At 42.8% G+C, this 17,323-nt stretch overlaps 1 protein-coding gene across 5 annotated transcripts in view; it reads left to right on the forward strand.

The window, feature by feature from the left end:
• zc3h7a (zinc finger CCCH-type containing 7A) overlaps positions 1-17,323 on the forward strand; it is a 111,052-nt gene that overhangs the window by 79,953 nt on the left and 13,776 nt on the right. For all 5 annotated transcript variants that reach the window (XM_080206930.1, XM_080206934.1, XM_080206935.1 and 2 more), the window contains 5 exons: positions 987-1,148; positions 6,126-6,331; positions 8,075-8,175; positions 11,434-11,615; positions 14,206-14,282. In XM_080206930.1, the coding sequence (XP_080063056.1) occupies positions 987-1,148; positions 6,126-6,331; positions 8,075-8,175; positions 11,434-11,615; positions 14,206-14,282 (728 nt within the window). The remainder of the gene's footprint in view (positions 1-986; positions 1,149-6,125; positions 6,332-8,074; positions 8,176-11,433; positions 11,616-14,205; positions 14,283-17,323) is intronic.

Below are 17,323 nucleotides of genomic sequence, written 5' to 3' on the forward strand. Positions count from 1 at the left end.
GCCCATCGAGTATGCATCGACCATAATCCTAGCCAGATCCTATCCCCATAACTCCATGCATTTTATCCTAGCTAGTTACCCTGACACCAATAGGCAATTTAACAAAGCCATTCCACCTAACCTGCACATTTTTAGACCATGGGAGGAAACCGGCGCACCTCGAAGAAATCCACGCAGACACTGGGAGAACGTGCAGACTCCACACAGACAGTGACTCAATTTGGGAATCGGGCTGTGAAGTGGCAGTGCCAACCACTATGCTGTCCGCAATCACATCGTGGCTGATCTCTAAATATTGTTTGCCATGTAACAGGAGCTCCACTAGCAGTAGTTAAACAGCAGTGCAAATAAAGTAGCACTGTTGCCATTGAAGATGAAGTAAATAATCAAGACATGGTTTTGCCTCATGTTTCTGGCCATTGATCAAGATGCAGCATCTTTGATTGCAACGCTGGGGGGGGGGGTGGATTCTGTCTTTAGTCACTAATGCTTTTGGGCATTGCAAATATGGCTCCCTTGCACAAACCTGTGTATGGTGTAGTTTTGTATTTGCAAGCTGGTATTGTAAATACTGGACTGCACCCCCAAAACACAGAGTGGTATTGCATGGGCTAAAGTCTGACTATGTTTCTTAATAACTTATCCTACCTACATCAATAGCCGCTTGGTAGTACAGAGCTTGTGTTGCTGTAAAAAGGGACAGGCAATAACAGGTAATTTTACTTTGATTTTACCCTTTTGTCATTAAATGCGTCTTGCAATAATTTTTATTATCTCTCACTATCGGCATTTTGAAGTAAGCGTGCCAGTGTTAATTTTAAAGGTGAAGTTTTAGAGTGGGAGTATATGCTTTGGAACTGCTCTGGAATATCAACAGTGTTTCCACAAACCCAGAATAAGAAATAGAGTTTACTAATTTACAAGGCTTTGAGATGTAATGTTTTAAGGAGTTTGTTCACAATTCCACTGGTTTCCACTGTTTTTAGATCCCAAAGGATTGACATATACGTACAACAAAGATGTGGAACATAAGTGTAAGAAGGATATTTTAATTGGTCGATTGAAGAACCCAGATGGTAGGCCCTGGAAGAAGATCCGACCTAGACCAACAAAGAATCAATATGTGGGGCCATATTTCATATGTAAAGGTAAGACTTAAACGGGGGTCAGTCTCCTATTTGTGGATACAGTCAACTTTCATTTTAGTGAGAAAGTTCAATTACTGTAGGCAATAAAAGGATGGTTAATATTTTCTTGGGTAGGGGATTTGGTGCATTGTGGATATTAATTGTCTGTTGACTGCCTCCTACATTTGTTGTTAAAACTAAATAGCTATATTGGTGTTAGTTATTCTATGCTATTTTTCAAGCAAGTTTTTAACTCCCTATAAGTATACAGGAAATACAACAATTATCTAATCAGTCTTTTAAAAATTAATCTTAGGGATAGAGACGTCGCTGATGAGATTAGCATTGATTTTTGCTTTTTTCCTATTCTTAGTTGCTCCTGAGAAGATGGAATTGTGTCTTCTGATTGCACCATTGCAGTTTCTATGGTGAAGGTCCTCCCATAATAGCTTTAGGCAGACGGTTTCTCGGATTCCCAGCAACAATGTAGGGGCAACTATTCATGCCCGTAAATGGTGTCTGCTGCTCTTAGTATTTTAGATTTGGATGGTATTGCGTCATATATTGCTTCTCCTGCTTGCAGTATTTGCCTTTACCTGGAATTTTTATCCTTTGCATTCAGTCAGCATCACCTGTTGAACCATTTGCTATGGCACGAATTAGGAAAAATTTATGTACCTCACGACAAATTTTCCAGACCTGTTGCAATCTTCAACCGCCGCCATGCTAAATGTCATGAACTGAAAAATTGTTGGTGAGTTGCTGCAGTGTATCCTGCAGATAGATGATATACCTTGCAGCCCAGGTATGCTGGTGTTGGTGGAGTTCAGGCTAATGGATGGTCAGTTTCTTGTTGCACCCTTCCAGGCAAGTGTAGAATATTCCGTCACACTCCTGACTTGTGCCTTGTAGATGGTGGAGAGACTTTAAAGAGACAGGAGGTATTAAATATTCAACCTCCGGTTCTAATAGGCACCGTAGCACAGCAGCTAGCACTGCTTCAGAGCGCCAGGGACCTGGGCTTGATTCCTGGCTTGGGTCACTGTGCGGAGTTTGCACGTTCTCTCCCTGTCTGCATGAGTTTCCTCCAAGTGCTCTGGTTTCTTCTCACATTCTGAAAGACATGCTGGTTAGGTGCATTGACCCGAACAGGCACCAGACTGTGGCGACTCACGGAATTTCATAGCAATGTCTTTGCAGTGTTAATGTAAGCCTTACTTGTACCAATAAATAAATAAACTTAAACTTTAATAACCACATCATTTACATAGCCAGTCCAGTTGAGCTGCTAACTAATTAGGATTCTTAGGATGTTTATGGTCTATTACCCATAAATGATCCTGGAGAAGCAGGTCATTTTCTCTCTTGTCGGAGCTGGGCATTGCACTTGCGCGATGCCAGCAGTAGACTTGTGTATTTTCTTCTCTCCCCCATGACTGCCTGACTCTCTTCAGCTATTAATATTAGCGTGCCTCGACTTTGCATCACTGGCTACCTTCAGTGTAGTGTGACCATGCACACACACTGCTGTTGTGATGGGATGGGTTGAGTTCCATCAGTTTGATTGCCATTCCATGTTGTGTGCAATGCTTTGCAGCTGATCCACCTTTCCCAGCCAAACAACATCAAGATAAAAACTGCAGAAGTATGAAAAAATCATTAGGAACACGGATGTATTTTGCTGCTTATCAATTGCAAAAGTTTGTCTGTTTTATTCTTCTTAGATTTAATACCAGCCTCTCAAGACTTTTCACTCTGCAGCTGTTAAACAACTTACGCACCAAATGCAATAATTAGCACATTGTCTGAATACATTATAATTCATGTGGGATCTACTAATGATCATAGTCTTGTTAGTGTACTGTAACAAAGAGGATGCTGATGATGTTGAGCATGGTGGTTAATGAGCATGACATATGTGGAGAGTTTGTAGTGGGGTACATGTTTTCCTGTGCCTGATTTGGGTTGTAGCAGTTGGTCCAGCAGATAAATGGTGTCTGAATATAAAGGATAACGATTCCAGATACAGGATTGGATTGGATTTGATATATTATTGTCACATGTATACAGTGAAAAATATTTTGTTTCTTGTGCTATACAGACAAAGCATACTGTTCTTAGGGAAGGAAAGGAGAGAGTGCAGAATGTAGTGTTACAGTCATAGCTAGGGTGTAGAGAAAGATCAACTTAATGTGAGGTAGATCCATTCAGAAGTCTGATGGCAGCAGGGAAGAAGCTGTTCTTGAGTTGTTTGGTACGTGACCTCAGACTTTTGTACCTTACGACGATGAAGAAGGTGGAAGAGAGAACGTCTGGGGTGCATGGGGGTCCTTGATTATGCTGGCTGCTTTTCCGAGGCAGCGGGAAGTGTAGACTGTCAATGGGTGGAAGACTGGTTTGAATGATGGACTAGGCTTTGCTCATGACCCTTTGTAGTTTCTTGTGGTCTTAGACAGAGCAGGTGCCATACCAAGCTGTGATACAACCAGAAAGAATGCTTTCTATGGTGCATCTGAAGTTGCTGGCGTTGGACTGGGTCAGGCACAGTAAGTAGTTTCACAACACCAGGTTAAAGTCCAACAGGTTTGTTTGGTAGCACAAGCTTTCAGAGCACTGCTCCTTCATCAAGCATTAACCTGATGAAGGAGGGGTGCTCCAAAAGCTCATGCTACCAAATAATCCTGTTGGACTTTAACCTGGTGTTGTAAGACTACTTACTATGGTGCATCTGTAAGGGTTGGTGAGAGTCATAGCTGACATGCCAAATTTCCTTAATCTTCCGAGAAAGTAGAGGCGTAGGTGGACTTTCTTGACTAAAGTGCCAGGATGGAGAAACCAGGACATGTTGGTAATTCGGACACCTAAAAACCTGAAGATCTCAACCATTTCTACTTCGTCCCCATTGATGTAGACGGAGGCATGTCTTCCACTATGCTTCCTGAAGTTGATGACTATCCCCTTTGTTTTGTTGATGTTAAAGGAGAGATTATTGTCGTCACACCAGTTCATCAGATTCTCTATCTCTTTCCTGTACTCTATCTCATCATTGTTTGAGATCTGACCCACTACATCATTAGCAAACTTGAAAATCGAGTTGTGAGGGGATTTGGCCGCACAGTCCATAGGTGTATAAGGAGAATAGTAAGGGGCTGAGGACGCAGCCTTGTGGGGCACCGGTGTTGAGGATGATCATGGAGGAGGTGTTGTTGCCTATCCTTACTGATTGTGGCCTGTGGGTTCAGAAGTTCAAGATCTAGTTGCAGAGGGAGGAGCTGAGCTCTAGGCCCTGGAGTTTGGAGATGAGTTTTGTGGGAATAATGGTATTGAAGGCTGAGCTATAGTCAATAAATCTGACATGGGTGTCTTTGTTATCTCGGTGCTTCAGGGTTGAGTGCAGGGCCAGGGAAATGGCGTCTGCTGTGGACTTTTTGCAGTGGTAGGCGAACTGTAGTGAGTCCAGACAGTCTGGGAAGCCAGAATTGCCAGAGGGAGATACACAAATTAAGTATTGCTGGCAGCAGAAGTAATATGTGAAGCTGGGTCGTTAGTGTCCTCTACAGATTTATTTGGCTCTTACAGGATTTTAAATGGCAACTGCACCAGCTAATGCAATGCTGAGTTCTGTAATGAATACCAGCTATTTTTGTGATGTAATTACATCGTAAGGAGGGTCAATAAGGATAGATTTGATGGCATTGATTTGGCTTGGCCAACCATAAGCATTCTAGTGTTCGTAATGATTTTATAAGTTCACGGAAGTAAAGGCATCATCCCACCTTCCCAATCAAGGCAACACTATTATATTCTGGTCATATGTTATTTGTAATGATGTGGAGATGCTGGTGTTAGACTGGGGTGGGCACAGTAAGGAGTCTCACAGCATTAGGTTAAAGGTCAACAGATTTGTTTGGCATCACAAGCTTGCGGAGCGCTGCTCTTTCATTAGGTGTTATTTGTGATGTGTAATGGGTGTGACAAAGGTTTCCTCACATTTTGTAATCTTTCCATTTTGTTTGCCCTAGTGCTCTTTTCTCTCCCACGAGATTCATCTCGACATTTTTATCTGTATTGAAGTTAAATAAATTTATTAGTGTCACAAGTAGGTTTACATTAATACTGCAATGAAGTTACTATGAAAATTCCCTAGTTGCCACACTCCGGCACCTATTCGGGTTCACTGAGGGAGAATTTAGCATGGCCAACGCACCTAACTAACACGTCCTTTGGACTGAGAGAGGAAACAGGAGCACCTGGAGGAAACCGATGTAGACACGAGGAGAACATGCAGACTTCCCACAGACAGTGACCCAAGCCAGGAATCGAACCAGGGTCCTTGGTGCTGTGGGGCAACAGTGCTGCCCCAAGACACTGTAAATAGACGTTTGCCCTGTTTCTTGTCTAAAATTCATGTAGGTGTCTTTTCTGGCATGCTTCACTGGATAGCAATCACAGTGGACCAGTTCACATTGGTTAATTGATACTAGATCCTGTTTATTGAGCAAATCAACAGTAAATTGTGCAGTTGTTTGACTTCGATCTCTCTGAGGACAAGCAAAATGCTTGCTCTTTTCACCCAAATAGTGTGAAATAGTTTTGTCTCTTGATCACTGCCCTGAAAAAATCGTAAGCTTTTATTGTACTTATAGCCAGTGTAAACATACTTTTAGCCAGCGTAAGTATGCTCTTAGCCAGTATAATATCTTTTATTAAACCAAGCAGAGAACCAATCCTCAGCAGCATTAGACATAATCTGTTGCTTTGACACCAGATGAAATGTAGATATTTTAGCCAGTGTATGGGGCCATGGGTAACAGATTCTCTTGTGAACTGAGTTAAAGTTGACTAAGATTTATTCCCTTTCTTGTATCTCATTAAAAGGTAAGTGATACATAATTTTGCTTAGTGTTGGTATTGGTGTTTAAGCTAATTGGTTGCCAAAAAAAAGCCTATGTTTGGATCAAAAGTATGGAAGATTATAATACTTGGTTTTGTTTTTAGATGTTGCTGCTGGAGAAGAATGTACATACCCTGGTCACTGTACATTTGCATATTGCCAAGAAGAGATAGATGTATGGACCCTAGAACGCAAAGGAGCATTTAATCGTGAACTGTTGTTTGATCCTTTTGGAACTGTCAGGAAAGTTAATTTAACTGTAGGCAAAATTCTACAAGAACATCATGGCATATTTATGTTTCTCTGTGAGGTAAGTTGGATTTGTTTTAAATTGATATCACCATTGTTCCATTTTACTTAATCTGGCATATTCCGCCAGACACAGAACAAGAAATGGAATTCGGTATGGGATGGGGGAGAGGGCATGTGAGGGATGCTCTGTCAGAGAGTTGATGCAGATTCGACAGGCTGAATGGCTGCCTTTTGCACTGAGGGATTCTCTTCTATGGATGCAAAGAAATAATTGGGGTGGCACGGTGTTTAGCACTGCTGCCTGACAATGTCAGGGACACAGGTTCAATTCTGGCCTCGGTTCACTGTCTGCATGGAGTTAGCACATTCTGTCCCTGTCTGCATGGGTTTTCTCCGGTTGCTTCGATTTCCTTCCACAGTCCAAAGATGCGCAAGCTAGATGGACTGGCCATGATAAATTGACCCTAGTATCAGGGGATTAGCAGGGTAAATATGTGGGGTTATGGGAATAGGGCCTGAGTAGGATTGTGACCAGTGCAGGCACAATGGGCCGAAGGGCCTCCTGCACTGCCAGAATTCTATGATTCTAAATACGGTTTCATCATAAAGTGAGAAGACTTCAGATTTTCCGACTTAGGTGGAGTGGGAAAATAATGAGGCATTTTGTGAATCTTTGATGATTGTGGAAACAGTTGGTGTTTCTTTCATCACCTATTTGTATTGCGTTAGTTTTTTACTCATTTGTGGGACATTGCGTTGCTGATTGGTCAGCATTTTTGCCCATTTCTTGTTGAGGGCAATTGAGAGTCAACCACATTGCTGTAGTTCTGGAGTCACATGTAGGCCAGACCAAGTAAAGACAACAGATTTCCTTCACTACAGGACATTAGTGAACGAGATGGACTTTCTTGACTAATCAACAATGATTTCACGGTCATCAGTAGATCCTTAATTCCAGGTTTTCTTTTTACTGAATTCAAATTCGTCTACTAGCGGTGGTGGGTTTCGAATCCAGGTCCCCAGAACATTAACGGAGTTTCTGGATTAATAGTCTAGCAATAATACCACTGGGCCATCACCTCCCCATGTCATTGTCCACACGATCTTGATGGGTAGGTGATCAGGTTTCAGTAATATGTAGAACCATGATGATCAGTATCACCTTGCTTCTGTAGCTTCTGCTTCACAACTAGTGAAATGCACAATCATCCTACAACTGTTCTGTTGTTAAGGACTTCTTGAACCTCACCTTTTCTGGCACCTCCACCTTACTGTTAAGCTTGGTCCTATCAGGAGCTCCTGATGGCATTCCTCAAGGGATCATTGGCACGCCCAAGCCTCTCCACCAGGTCATGGTGGAGATCCACGTAAGGGTCTGAGCGGCTCACTTGACAGCACACTATCCTACGGTTCAAGTTTACCTCCAGGACTTGGGTAGCACAGGAATAGCGTCCATTTCAATTGAATTTCTATTATGTGACGCTGACCTACACAGGCCGGCAAATTCCAAATACTGTTAATCTTAGTTAAGGTCATTTTTGGGACTTGATTTGCTGAGTGTTACAAGTTGGAGAATTAACACAAGTTCTGAAGAGCTGCTGTTGAGTTCATACGTCTTGAAGCAAGGTTAAACTCAGTCGCAATCAGTACACCATTTTTTAAAGTCAAAATCATAAAAGGACTCGTTAAAATGTTATTGTTTAGTTAAATATTGGCAGGTTTTAATTTGTAAAGATATGCTACAAGATAAGTTCCAAGATCAGAATTAATTATGGATCCATCATGTGTTAATTAATTTCAGATATGTTTTGATAACAAACCCAGAATGATACACAAGAACAATAAGGATAACCAAGTCTACTGTTCCAATCCAGATGCCAAGCATTTATTTGAACAGAACAAGTAAGTACATTCAGTACTAAAACTGTGGAACATCATTGATAGAGCTGGAACAAATCTATATTTTTGGACTTCCAAGATTTTGGATGTAGCCTGTGTTTGCTGCTGAGGGCTGATGTTTTACATCCATGGAATATTTCATTATAATTGTTCCCACGACTGGCAAGTCCATATCTTGCCAAACGTCTCTTCACTATTGGAGTTAATTAGTAACGCATTAAATACGTTGCTGCTCTAGGACAAGTGGCGGAAAGTGAATAACAATGTCTGCGTAACTAATTTTAATAATTGAATAGTGGAATTTGTAGGCAACTATTTGCCTTACGGCTGAGAACCAGCTTTCAAATCGTCGCTGCATTTCTGTTGAGGAAACAGAAAAAAGTCCCATCAAAATTGAATCCAGTCCATCTTTAAAATCTTAAATGCCAAACTAGGAAACACTGTTGCTGACTTAAAAAAGTCTTGTAAGTGAAAATAATTCAAAATATTTGCGGTGGGGCATGAATTTTACACAACTTCAGTTGCTGATATACCCTGGCATTCTTTCACTGTCTAGCAATTTTGGATGTTTATGGTACTCTGTTATCTCCAGTTGGTTGTTCTGAAATAGTTTGTACAATTTCGTGGTGACACGGAGACACTGGGATAGGAATTTTCCCATCCCACCTGCCACAGAATTGTAGTGGGTGGGGCGGACCATGGAAAGGTCTGTTGACCTCAGGCGGGAATTTCCAGCCTTGGGGTGATCACAGCCATAAAATCCCACCCAGTATCAGCATCTACGGTTAGTATTATACTAAGATATTTTCTTTCAAATTCAAGCATGAACTCTCCTGTCATACTTTCCCAGTTAATGCTTGCTTTCCAGCCAGTTGGCCCTCCAAATTCACAATACTGCTTTTATTCTCTCGCCTCTCACTCCAGTTTATAGTGACTCTCTTCACCATCTTCCTCTTCGTTCTTCTAATTCATGTTGCAACTTCTTCCCCTTCCAGTTCCTTCTAATACTTTACCCTCACCCCTAGTTTACACTGATACGCCTCCTTGTGCAGCGGCCTTCTCCTTTCAATCATTTTTTTAAGATAAGCTTCTATAAATGTCTCTTTTTTGCCAATTATTTTGTTTAATATTTTGGATGCTTGGCTAAAGTTTTATCAACTTCCGGGTAATTAATTGCTGTTTGTCTAGTACCTGAACCATATGGGGGTATATCCAAGTTATGTGAACTTGCTTTCTCAGCTCACTAAAATGGGTAGACAGAGGGGAACCGATGGATGCGGTGTTTTTAGATTTCCAGAAGGCGTTTGATAAGGTGCCTCACAAAAGATTGCTGCAAAAAGTTAGGGTGCACTGAGTTGGGGGTAAGGAGTTAGCGTGGATAGAGGATTGGTTGTTTAATAGGAAGCAGAGAGTTAGAATCAATGGGTGCTATTCTGGTTGGCAGTTGATGACTAGTGGAGTGCCGCACGGATTGGTGCTGGGGCCTCAACTGTTTACCATTTACATAGATGATCTGGAGGAGGAGGCTGAGTGTAGGATGACGAAATTTGCTGATGACACGAAGATGAGTAGAAAGGCAAATTGTGTGGAAGGTGCGGAAAGTCTGCAGAGAGATCTGGGTAGGCTGAGTGAGTGGGCGAGGACCTGGCAGATGAAGTATAACGTTAGCAAGTGTGAGGTTATCCACTTTGGTAGAAATAATAGTAGGAGGGATTATTATTTAAAAGGCGAAAAGCTGCAGCGTGCTACAGTGCAGAGGGACCTGGGGGCCCTTGTGCACGAATCGCAAAAACCCAGTCTGCAGGTGCAGCAGGTAATCAGGAAGGCGAATGGAATGTTGGCCTTTATAGCGAGGGGGATAGAATGTAAAAGTAGGGAGGTCTAGCTGCAACTGTACAGGGTACTGGTGAGGCCGCAACTGGAGTACTGTGTGCAGTTTTGGTTGCCGCATTTGCGGAAGGATGTGTTGGCCTTGGAGGGAGTGCAGAGGAGGTTCACTAGGCTGATACTGGGGACGAGGGGGTTAGCCTATGAGGAGAGATTGAATAGACTGGGTCTGTACTCGGAGTTTAGAAGGATGAGGGGGGATCTTATTGAGACATATAAGATAATGAAGGGGATAGATAGGTTAGAGGTAGAGAGACTCTTCCCGCTTAGAAAGGATAGCAGAACTAGAGGGCACAGCCTCAAAATAAGCGGGGGGGGAGCTGTTTAGATCGGAGTTGAGGAGGAACAACTTCCCGCAAAGGGTGGTGAATCTCTGGAATTCTCTGCCCATTGAAGTGGTGGCGGTTATCTCGCTGAATATATTTAAGTCATGGGTAGATAGGTTTCTGATAGACAAGGGAATTAAGGGTTATGGGGAGAAAGCGGGAAAGTGGAACTGATCCACTTCAGATCAGCCATGATCTTGTTGAATGGCGGGGCAGGCTCGAAGGGCTAGATGGCCTCCTCCTGCTCCTATTTCTTATGGAATCTGATTTAATAGAATTTTAAGTTATTTTCCTTAATGATATTTCCTATAGTGACTTGACTTACAATGACATGGTGGAGAGTCTGACTGTTGGGCATATTGCCTGACTATGAGTTCACCTGTCTTAGAACACTGCTTTAAGATGACCCAGAAATCAATTTGCTGTCTGACTTTATTGGTGAGTATTAGAGTAACTCATCTCCTGACACCCCAAAACCTATCCACCATCTACAGGCACAAGTCAGGAATGTGATGGAATATTCTCCACTTGCCTGGATGGTGCAGCTCCAACGGCGTTCAGGAAGCTTGATACCGTCCAGGACAAAACAGCCCGCTTGATTGGCACCACATCCCCTGCTGACGCTCAGTAGCAGCAGTGTGTACTATCTACAAGGTGGTTTGTAGAAATTCACCAAAGATCCTTGGACAGCACCTTCCAAACCCACGACCGCTTCCATCTAGAAGGTCAAAGGCAACAAATGCATGGGAATACCACCATCTGCAAGGTCCCCTCCAAGCCACTCATTTGGAAATACATCACAGTTCCTTCACGGTCGCTGGGTCAAAAACCTTGAATTCCCTCTCAAACAGCATTGTGGGCCAACCCACAGCACGTGGACTGCAGCAACTCAAGAAGGCAACTCACCTTGACCACCTTAAGGGCAACTAGGGATGGGCAATTGTAGACTGAGTGGATTTGCTTTTACCTTTGGTTTTCTCTGCTTGATCAGTAACATTGCTCAAGGCTTCTGTACAGATTCCGATTACCTGCTCTTTTATTTAAATAGGTGCCTCGTCCACATCCTTCGAGAGACAACAGTGAAATACTCTAAGATCCGACCTTTTGACAATACCAGACTACTTGATCTCTGCCGCCATGAAGTTCGCTTTGGTTGTATTAGAGAAGATGAGTGTTTCTATGCACACAGTCTGATAGAACTGAAAGTCTGGATGATGCAACTTGACACACGTAGGTTCCATAACACAGGGTTTTTCTTTTCTGTTGGGAGCCTGCTTTTTATGCACATCCTGCACAGGTTATCAGGTTACAGAAAGCTTGGAATCGGAATAGGCCATTCCATTCACCATGTATAACTCAGCCTGCCAAAGATTCAGCAGTCATTCTGACTAATGCTATTTTCCTTTTACCTCTGAACCTCTACTGTCTGAATATGGAGTTTGCCGAGTTTCTTTTCTCATCCGAGTCCATTGTCACTTATACTGGGTGTCAATCGGTCTATTTGACTGCCTTTTTGTGATGTGATTGCTCTTGACACTGTATAGGCCAAGTGTTTCACAGTGAAGAAAATTATATTTCCTCTTTCTGCGCATTCTTATCAGCAACTTCTCACTGCATAGTTGAAATGCAGGCACTTGTCTGGCAAACCTACGCTCAGCCAGATGGCTAAATCCCTATAGTGCAGAAGGAAGCCATTCAGCCCATTGAGTTTGCACTGACTCTCTGACAGTGCATCTTTTGCACGTGCCATCCCCATTAGCCATACTAATTTATCCCGCTGATCTCCCTCAAATCTAAACATCTTGGGACACTAAGGGACAATTTAGCGTGGCTTAATTTAACACCTAACCTGCACATCTTTGGACTGGAGGAGGAAACTGGCGCACCTGGAGGAAACTCATGCAGACACGGGAAGAATGTGCAGACACCACATGGACAGTCACCCAAGGCTAGAATTGAACACTAGTCACTGGTGCTATGAGGGCTAATCACTGTGCCACTGTGCTGTTTGGGGATGACACTTGGGATTATTTTAGAGCTGTAAGGAAGCTGGCTGCATTCAGTTTGGGTGGCTGTGGATTGAGGATTGTTCATAATATTTCAAATCCATCCCGCCAAATATTTTCACTTGGTTTGCAAACTGAAGAAATATTTTGTGGGCGGCACAGTGGCTCAGTGGGTAGCACTGCTGCCTCACAGCATTAGGGACCTGGGTTCAACTCCAGCCTCAGGTGACTGCCTTTATGGAATTTGAAAGTTCTCCCCACGTCTGCGTGAGTTTCCTCCGGATGCTCCAGCTTCCTCCCACATTCCAGAGATGTGCAGGTTAGATTGATTGGCCATGCGCAATTGCCCCTTAGTATAAATACATGGGATTACGAGAATAGGGCCTGGGAGGGATCGTTGATGGTACAGGCTCGATGGGCTGAATGGCCCCCTCCTACACTGTAAGGATTCTATGATTACAACACTATCCTTGAGAAATACTTGTTTCATTAATAAGAAGTCTCGCAACACCAGGTTAAAGTCCAACAGGTTTATTTGGAATCACGAGACAAAGGCACAATTGCAAGATAATTGCAGATTGGAATGCCTTATCCTTCATAATTCCAGAATCTGTAATTATTTTGCAATTGTGTTTTTGCCTATAAATGCCATGTTTGTGAACCTACTTCTCCACTCACCTGATGAAGCTCATGATCCCAAATAAACCTTTTGTGCTTTAACTTGGTGTTGTGAGACTTCTTACTGTGCCCACCCTAGTCCCACATCATTGTTTCATTAAGGTATAAATCAACCCGATAAACTCTGGGTTTATTATGTTGATGTGACCCATGTAGGAATAAAAGTGCACTCCTTTACATTGAAAGTTGCAGCATAAATTCAAGTATGATTATTCCTGTGCTGTTCCACTGGTCCAACATTGGTGTAATTTAAACTGCTGTCTCCACCACAATCACACGATGCAACAAAGCTCACCAATCATAATAACTGCATTAAAGGATGAATTTTAGGAATAGAAAATACAGCAGAATGAAAGGTTTGTGTACATGAATTTATTGTGAGAATTTTGGACTAATGAACACTATTTGAATGGTGGTCATTATCACTCCAGATTAACCTGAACTTTGTTCCAAGTATGATTCAGTAATATCTTGCCAAAGTAAAGCTTACTGTAACTGCTTATGTTTGATAAAGGGATTTGTATGCATCCACAATTGTTTAAATAAGGCATACAAATATTCAATTAAAAGATTCAAGACTCTATGGCTATTATAACATGATTTTGTCGAATATGTAATGCTTTTCATGACTCTGGGATATCTCCAAAATGCTTTACAATTAACAAAGTACTTTTGAAGTGTAGCCGTTGTTGTAATATAGGAAATGCACCAAACACAAACACAGCAGCCAAGTCGTACACACCAAGCTCTCTCAATGACCAAATAATCTGTTTTCTGATACTGATTGAAGGATAAACATTTGCTCGGGCCCTGGGATCTCTTGCACCTACCCCAGCAGGCAGATAGAGCCTTGATTTACCACCTCACCTGACAGGTGACACCTCCGAAAGTGCAGCACTCCCTCAGTACTGCCACTGGAGTGTGAGCATACGTTTTTGTGCTCCAGTCCTGGAGTGCGACTTGAAACTGAAGCCCAGTAACAGTCACAGCTGACATAGTGTAGCGGGCAGGCTTGAGAATTGTGCTGAAAGCAGATGCAAAAATCAGATGTCAGGTAAGCCTGTTTAAGATGAGAATTATTTATTAATTTTATATATTTGTGTCTCTAAACGTTGAAACTTTTTTTAAATTGCCAGATATCTCTCATGAAGCAATTACTCAGGAATCGAAAAAGTATTGGCAGAACTTGGAAGCTAGTGCCCAGGCAGGACAGGTAAACATCTTCTCTAGCTCTGTTTTGCATGTGGTTCAGATTAGCTATCATCTCTGGTCGCAAACATGTCAGTTGTGTATTTTTTAATTAATGTATTCCATTCCTCATAAACACCGATTCGTGAAAGAACTTAACAAGCCATATTATTGAGTTCCAGGAATGTATTTGTTGATGTTCCAGAGGCTATGTTGATACCCATGCATTGACAACACCTAATTGCTACCAGAGGAAGTTATTTGGCTGATGCATTCTCTTTTTTTGATTGGGGGTTTAGCAGCACAGGGAATATCTTATTACAACAGCTTCACTGTGTCCGGAGGATAATTGGGCGATGGAGTCTTTGTTGGAAGAATTGTATGGTGCTGAAATTAATTAAGTACTCCTAGCCGTTAATTTTCTGAAATTGAAACTAACTTTGACATTGTTCAGTGTTTAAAAATAGTTTGTAAAATGTTTGCATCATTTTCCATTGATTGAATGGAATGCAGCAATAAAAACTCGTGCAGGACAGACCTGTGTGACGCCAGGTGTGCGAGAATTTGATAGGGACTCGCAAATTGAATTACTTGTCTAACTTATTATTGTGATAACTCCGTGTCATGTGTGTTTGGTTTCCGCAGTTTTCCACGTGAGGGTATCAAAACAAAGTAAACTTTATGAATAGAAGGCAAAAGATACTGCCCCCCCAGGCACCTAAACAGAATGCTACCCAATTTATTCAGTATATTCTGACTTTTAATCCATTTCCATTTGTAAATTCTTGTGCCCATATTCATAAACACAAGCAATTTTTGTAAACTAACTAAACCTTCAATCCCATCTCGCATACGAAAATGATCATTTCCATCCAGTAACCCATTTTTCCATCTATTTTTGCTTCTGCTTTCGATCCAAGATCTGCCCTGCACAAAGATGATTCAAACCAGGTTGCAAATTGAGCTGGGGAATTGCTGAGTAAACCACATAGTTCAGAAGTGAAGAGACACTCTTGTCTGTAAATTCAATTTTATCTTACAACCCTACAGTGACATGTTGTTGTACCAATTACTTGTTGGAATAATTATCGTCCTAAGCCTTCTACATCTGGGGGATGATTCTCCCAACCCGATGCGCTGCCTCTGTAGTGCAGTGGGTCAGGAGACTCAAGCGGAGACTGTTTCATGGGTTTCCTGCTGGGCGCTGTGGCCTCTGCGAGTCTCCAGCAGCCAGTTTTCTGGTGCCAGCAGCTCCATGCTGATTTTGGTGAGACTGCATTAATTATGTAAATCACTGTTAGCATATATTTTAAATGTAACTAACCGGCCAGGGACTGGTATCTCCAGGCTGGCTAGATTTCAAGAGGCAAAGTGCCAATGCCCAGGAGTGTATTGGCAATGCCCAGTGGTCATTTGGCAGTGCCCGATGGGAGGGGCTAAAGATATGGGGCCTCCGGGGGCTAGATCGGTGGGGGTGGGAGTCCTGCTGCCAGTCTGCACTCGGCAATGACATTTGGGCTGGAGGCCAGCGATTGGAGCTGGCCATCGGATGGGAGGGGTACTGGGGTAGGGGGGGATCGAGGAGGGGGCGGGGGAGGCATTAGGTTGGCTGGTCATATTCGCAGGGCCAGCAATCAGAGCTGGCCATCGGGTGGTGGTGATGGTGGGGGTAGGGAGGGTTGGTTGGCGGGGGGTGGGGGGGGCGGTGGGGGGGTGCTGCGGCTGTGGCGGAGTGGGTATCAAGGAGGGGTTAGGGGAGACATTCGGCTGGCCGGTCATATTCCTGGGGCCAGGCATCAGGTCATAGGGAGTTTGGAGGGTCAGCGATGCGAGGTTGCAGAGCTGGACGGCGATCGCAAGGTCAACAGTGCAGGGCTACAGTGGATGTGCCAACTTCAGTGCTGACAGATTGGCACATGTCCAGTGACCTGCTCAGTACTACACTGCCAGCCTCCCCAGCGGGATTAGGTCCTGTCCACTGGTTTTTAGCATGATCCACAGTAGTGCACTCTGCAGTGAGCAGAGTGTGGGAGATTCGTTTTGAAAATGCCTCTGGGAAAAAGTGAGATTTACTCCAGTTTTTACATGAATTTGACACTTACAATTTGGGAGAATCGCTTCCTCTGGTTCTTTTGGAATTTGCTTTTCAAAAAAAAAAATTAGAAGCTTTATAAACTATTGTTCACCAGTACTCCATTGCCACTGGTGATATTGTTGCAGTCTGTTTGACATACAAACTCCCGATGTTGTTTATATTGTTGTAGACCTTGAACTTCTGAAATTTTAGCTACTTGCTGGTGTTCTGGAAGTATGCAGCATTTAACTGCTACTTCCAGTATCAGACTTTTGTGCATTGTACTAACATATTAGTGTAATATTCATGGGGGAGACCTGTAACATTCGTGTTGTCAAATGACCTGGGAAGTGGGAAGACTGGGAATTAGGAGCATGATAGTGATAATCGTGATTCAATTTGGTAATAAAATGTAGGGCTGGAGACAACACCGGCACATGTCAGAGATGTAAATTATTTTTGAATTGCGCAAGAATTGAAGTTGTATTCTTATTCTTGGAATTCGGGCAGTAACGTAATTTGAAACCAAGGTTCTTTGAGATTGGGGAACATCTAGAAATCCCAACTATCTGTGTTCAGAACTACAGAAACCCATGGAATGACAGAAAATTTAGCTCAGCGATGTGCTGAAACAAAGTCAACATTCCATAATTCTTCGATATCTCTTACCCCTTTTTCCCTTCCTTTATCCTAGTCTAATTTTTTTCTTCCATACATTTCAAACATCTTAAATATGTTTTAAAAAAAAGTCCTTATTTAATTGCTGTAGTTTTGCAGTTGGGAGTCGGTTAGTTCAGTTGGCTGGACAGTTTGTGGTGGGGGTTGCTGAACCCAGTTGGTTGGTGATGCAGAGTAACACCAACAGCGCAGGTTCGATCTCTGTGCCGGTAAGATCATCCTTGAAGGCCCCATCTTCTCAATCTTGCCCCTCGCCTGAGGTGTGGTGATCCTCAGGTTAGAATCACCACCAGTCAGCCCTCCCCCTCAAAAGG

Source organism: Carcharhinus amblyrhynchos, chromosome 18 (genome assembly GCF_965287045.1).
Source record: "Carcharhinus amblyrhynchos chromosome 18, sCarAmb.v2.hapA, whole genome shotgun sequence".
NCBI lineage: Eukaryota > Metazoa > Chordata > Chondrichthyes > Carcharhiniformes > Carcharhinidae > Carcharhinus > Carcharhinus amblyrhynchos.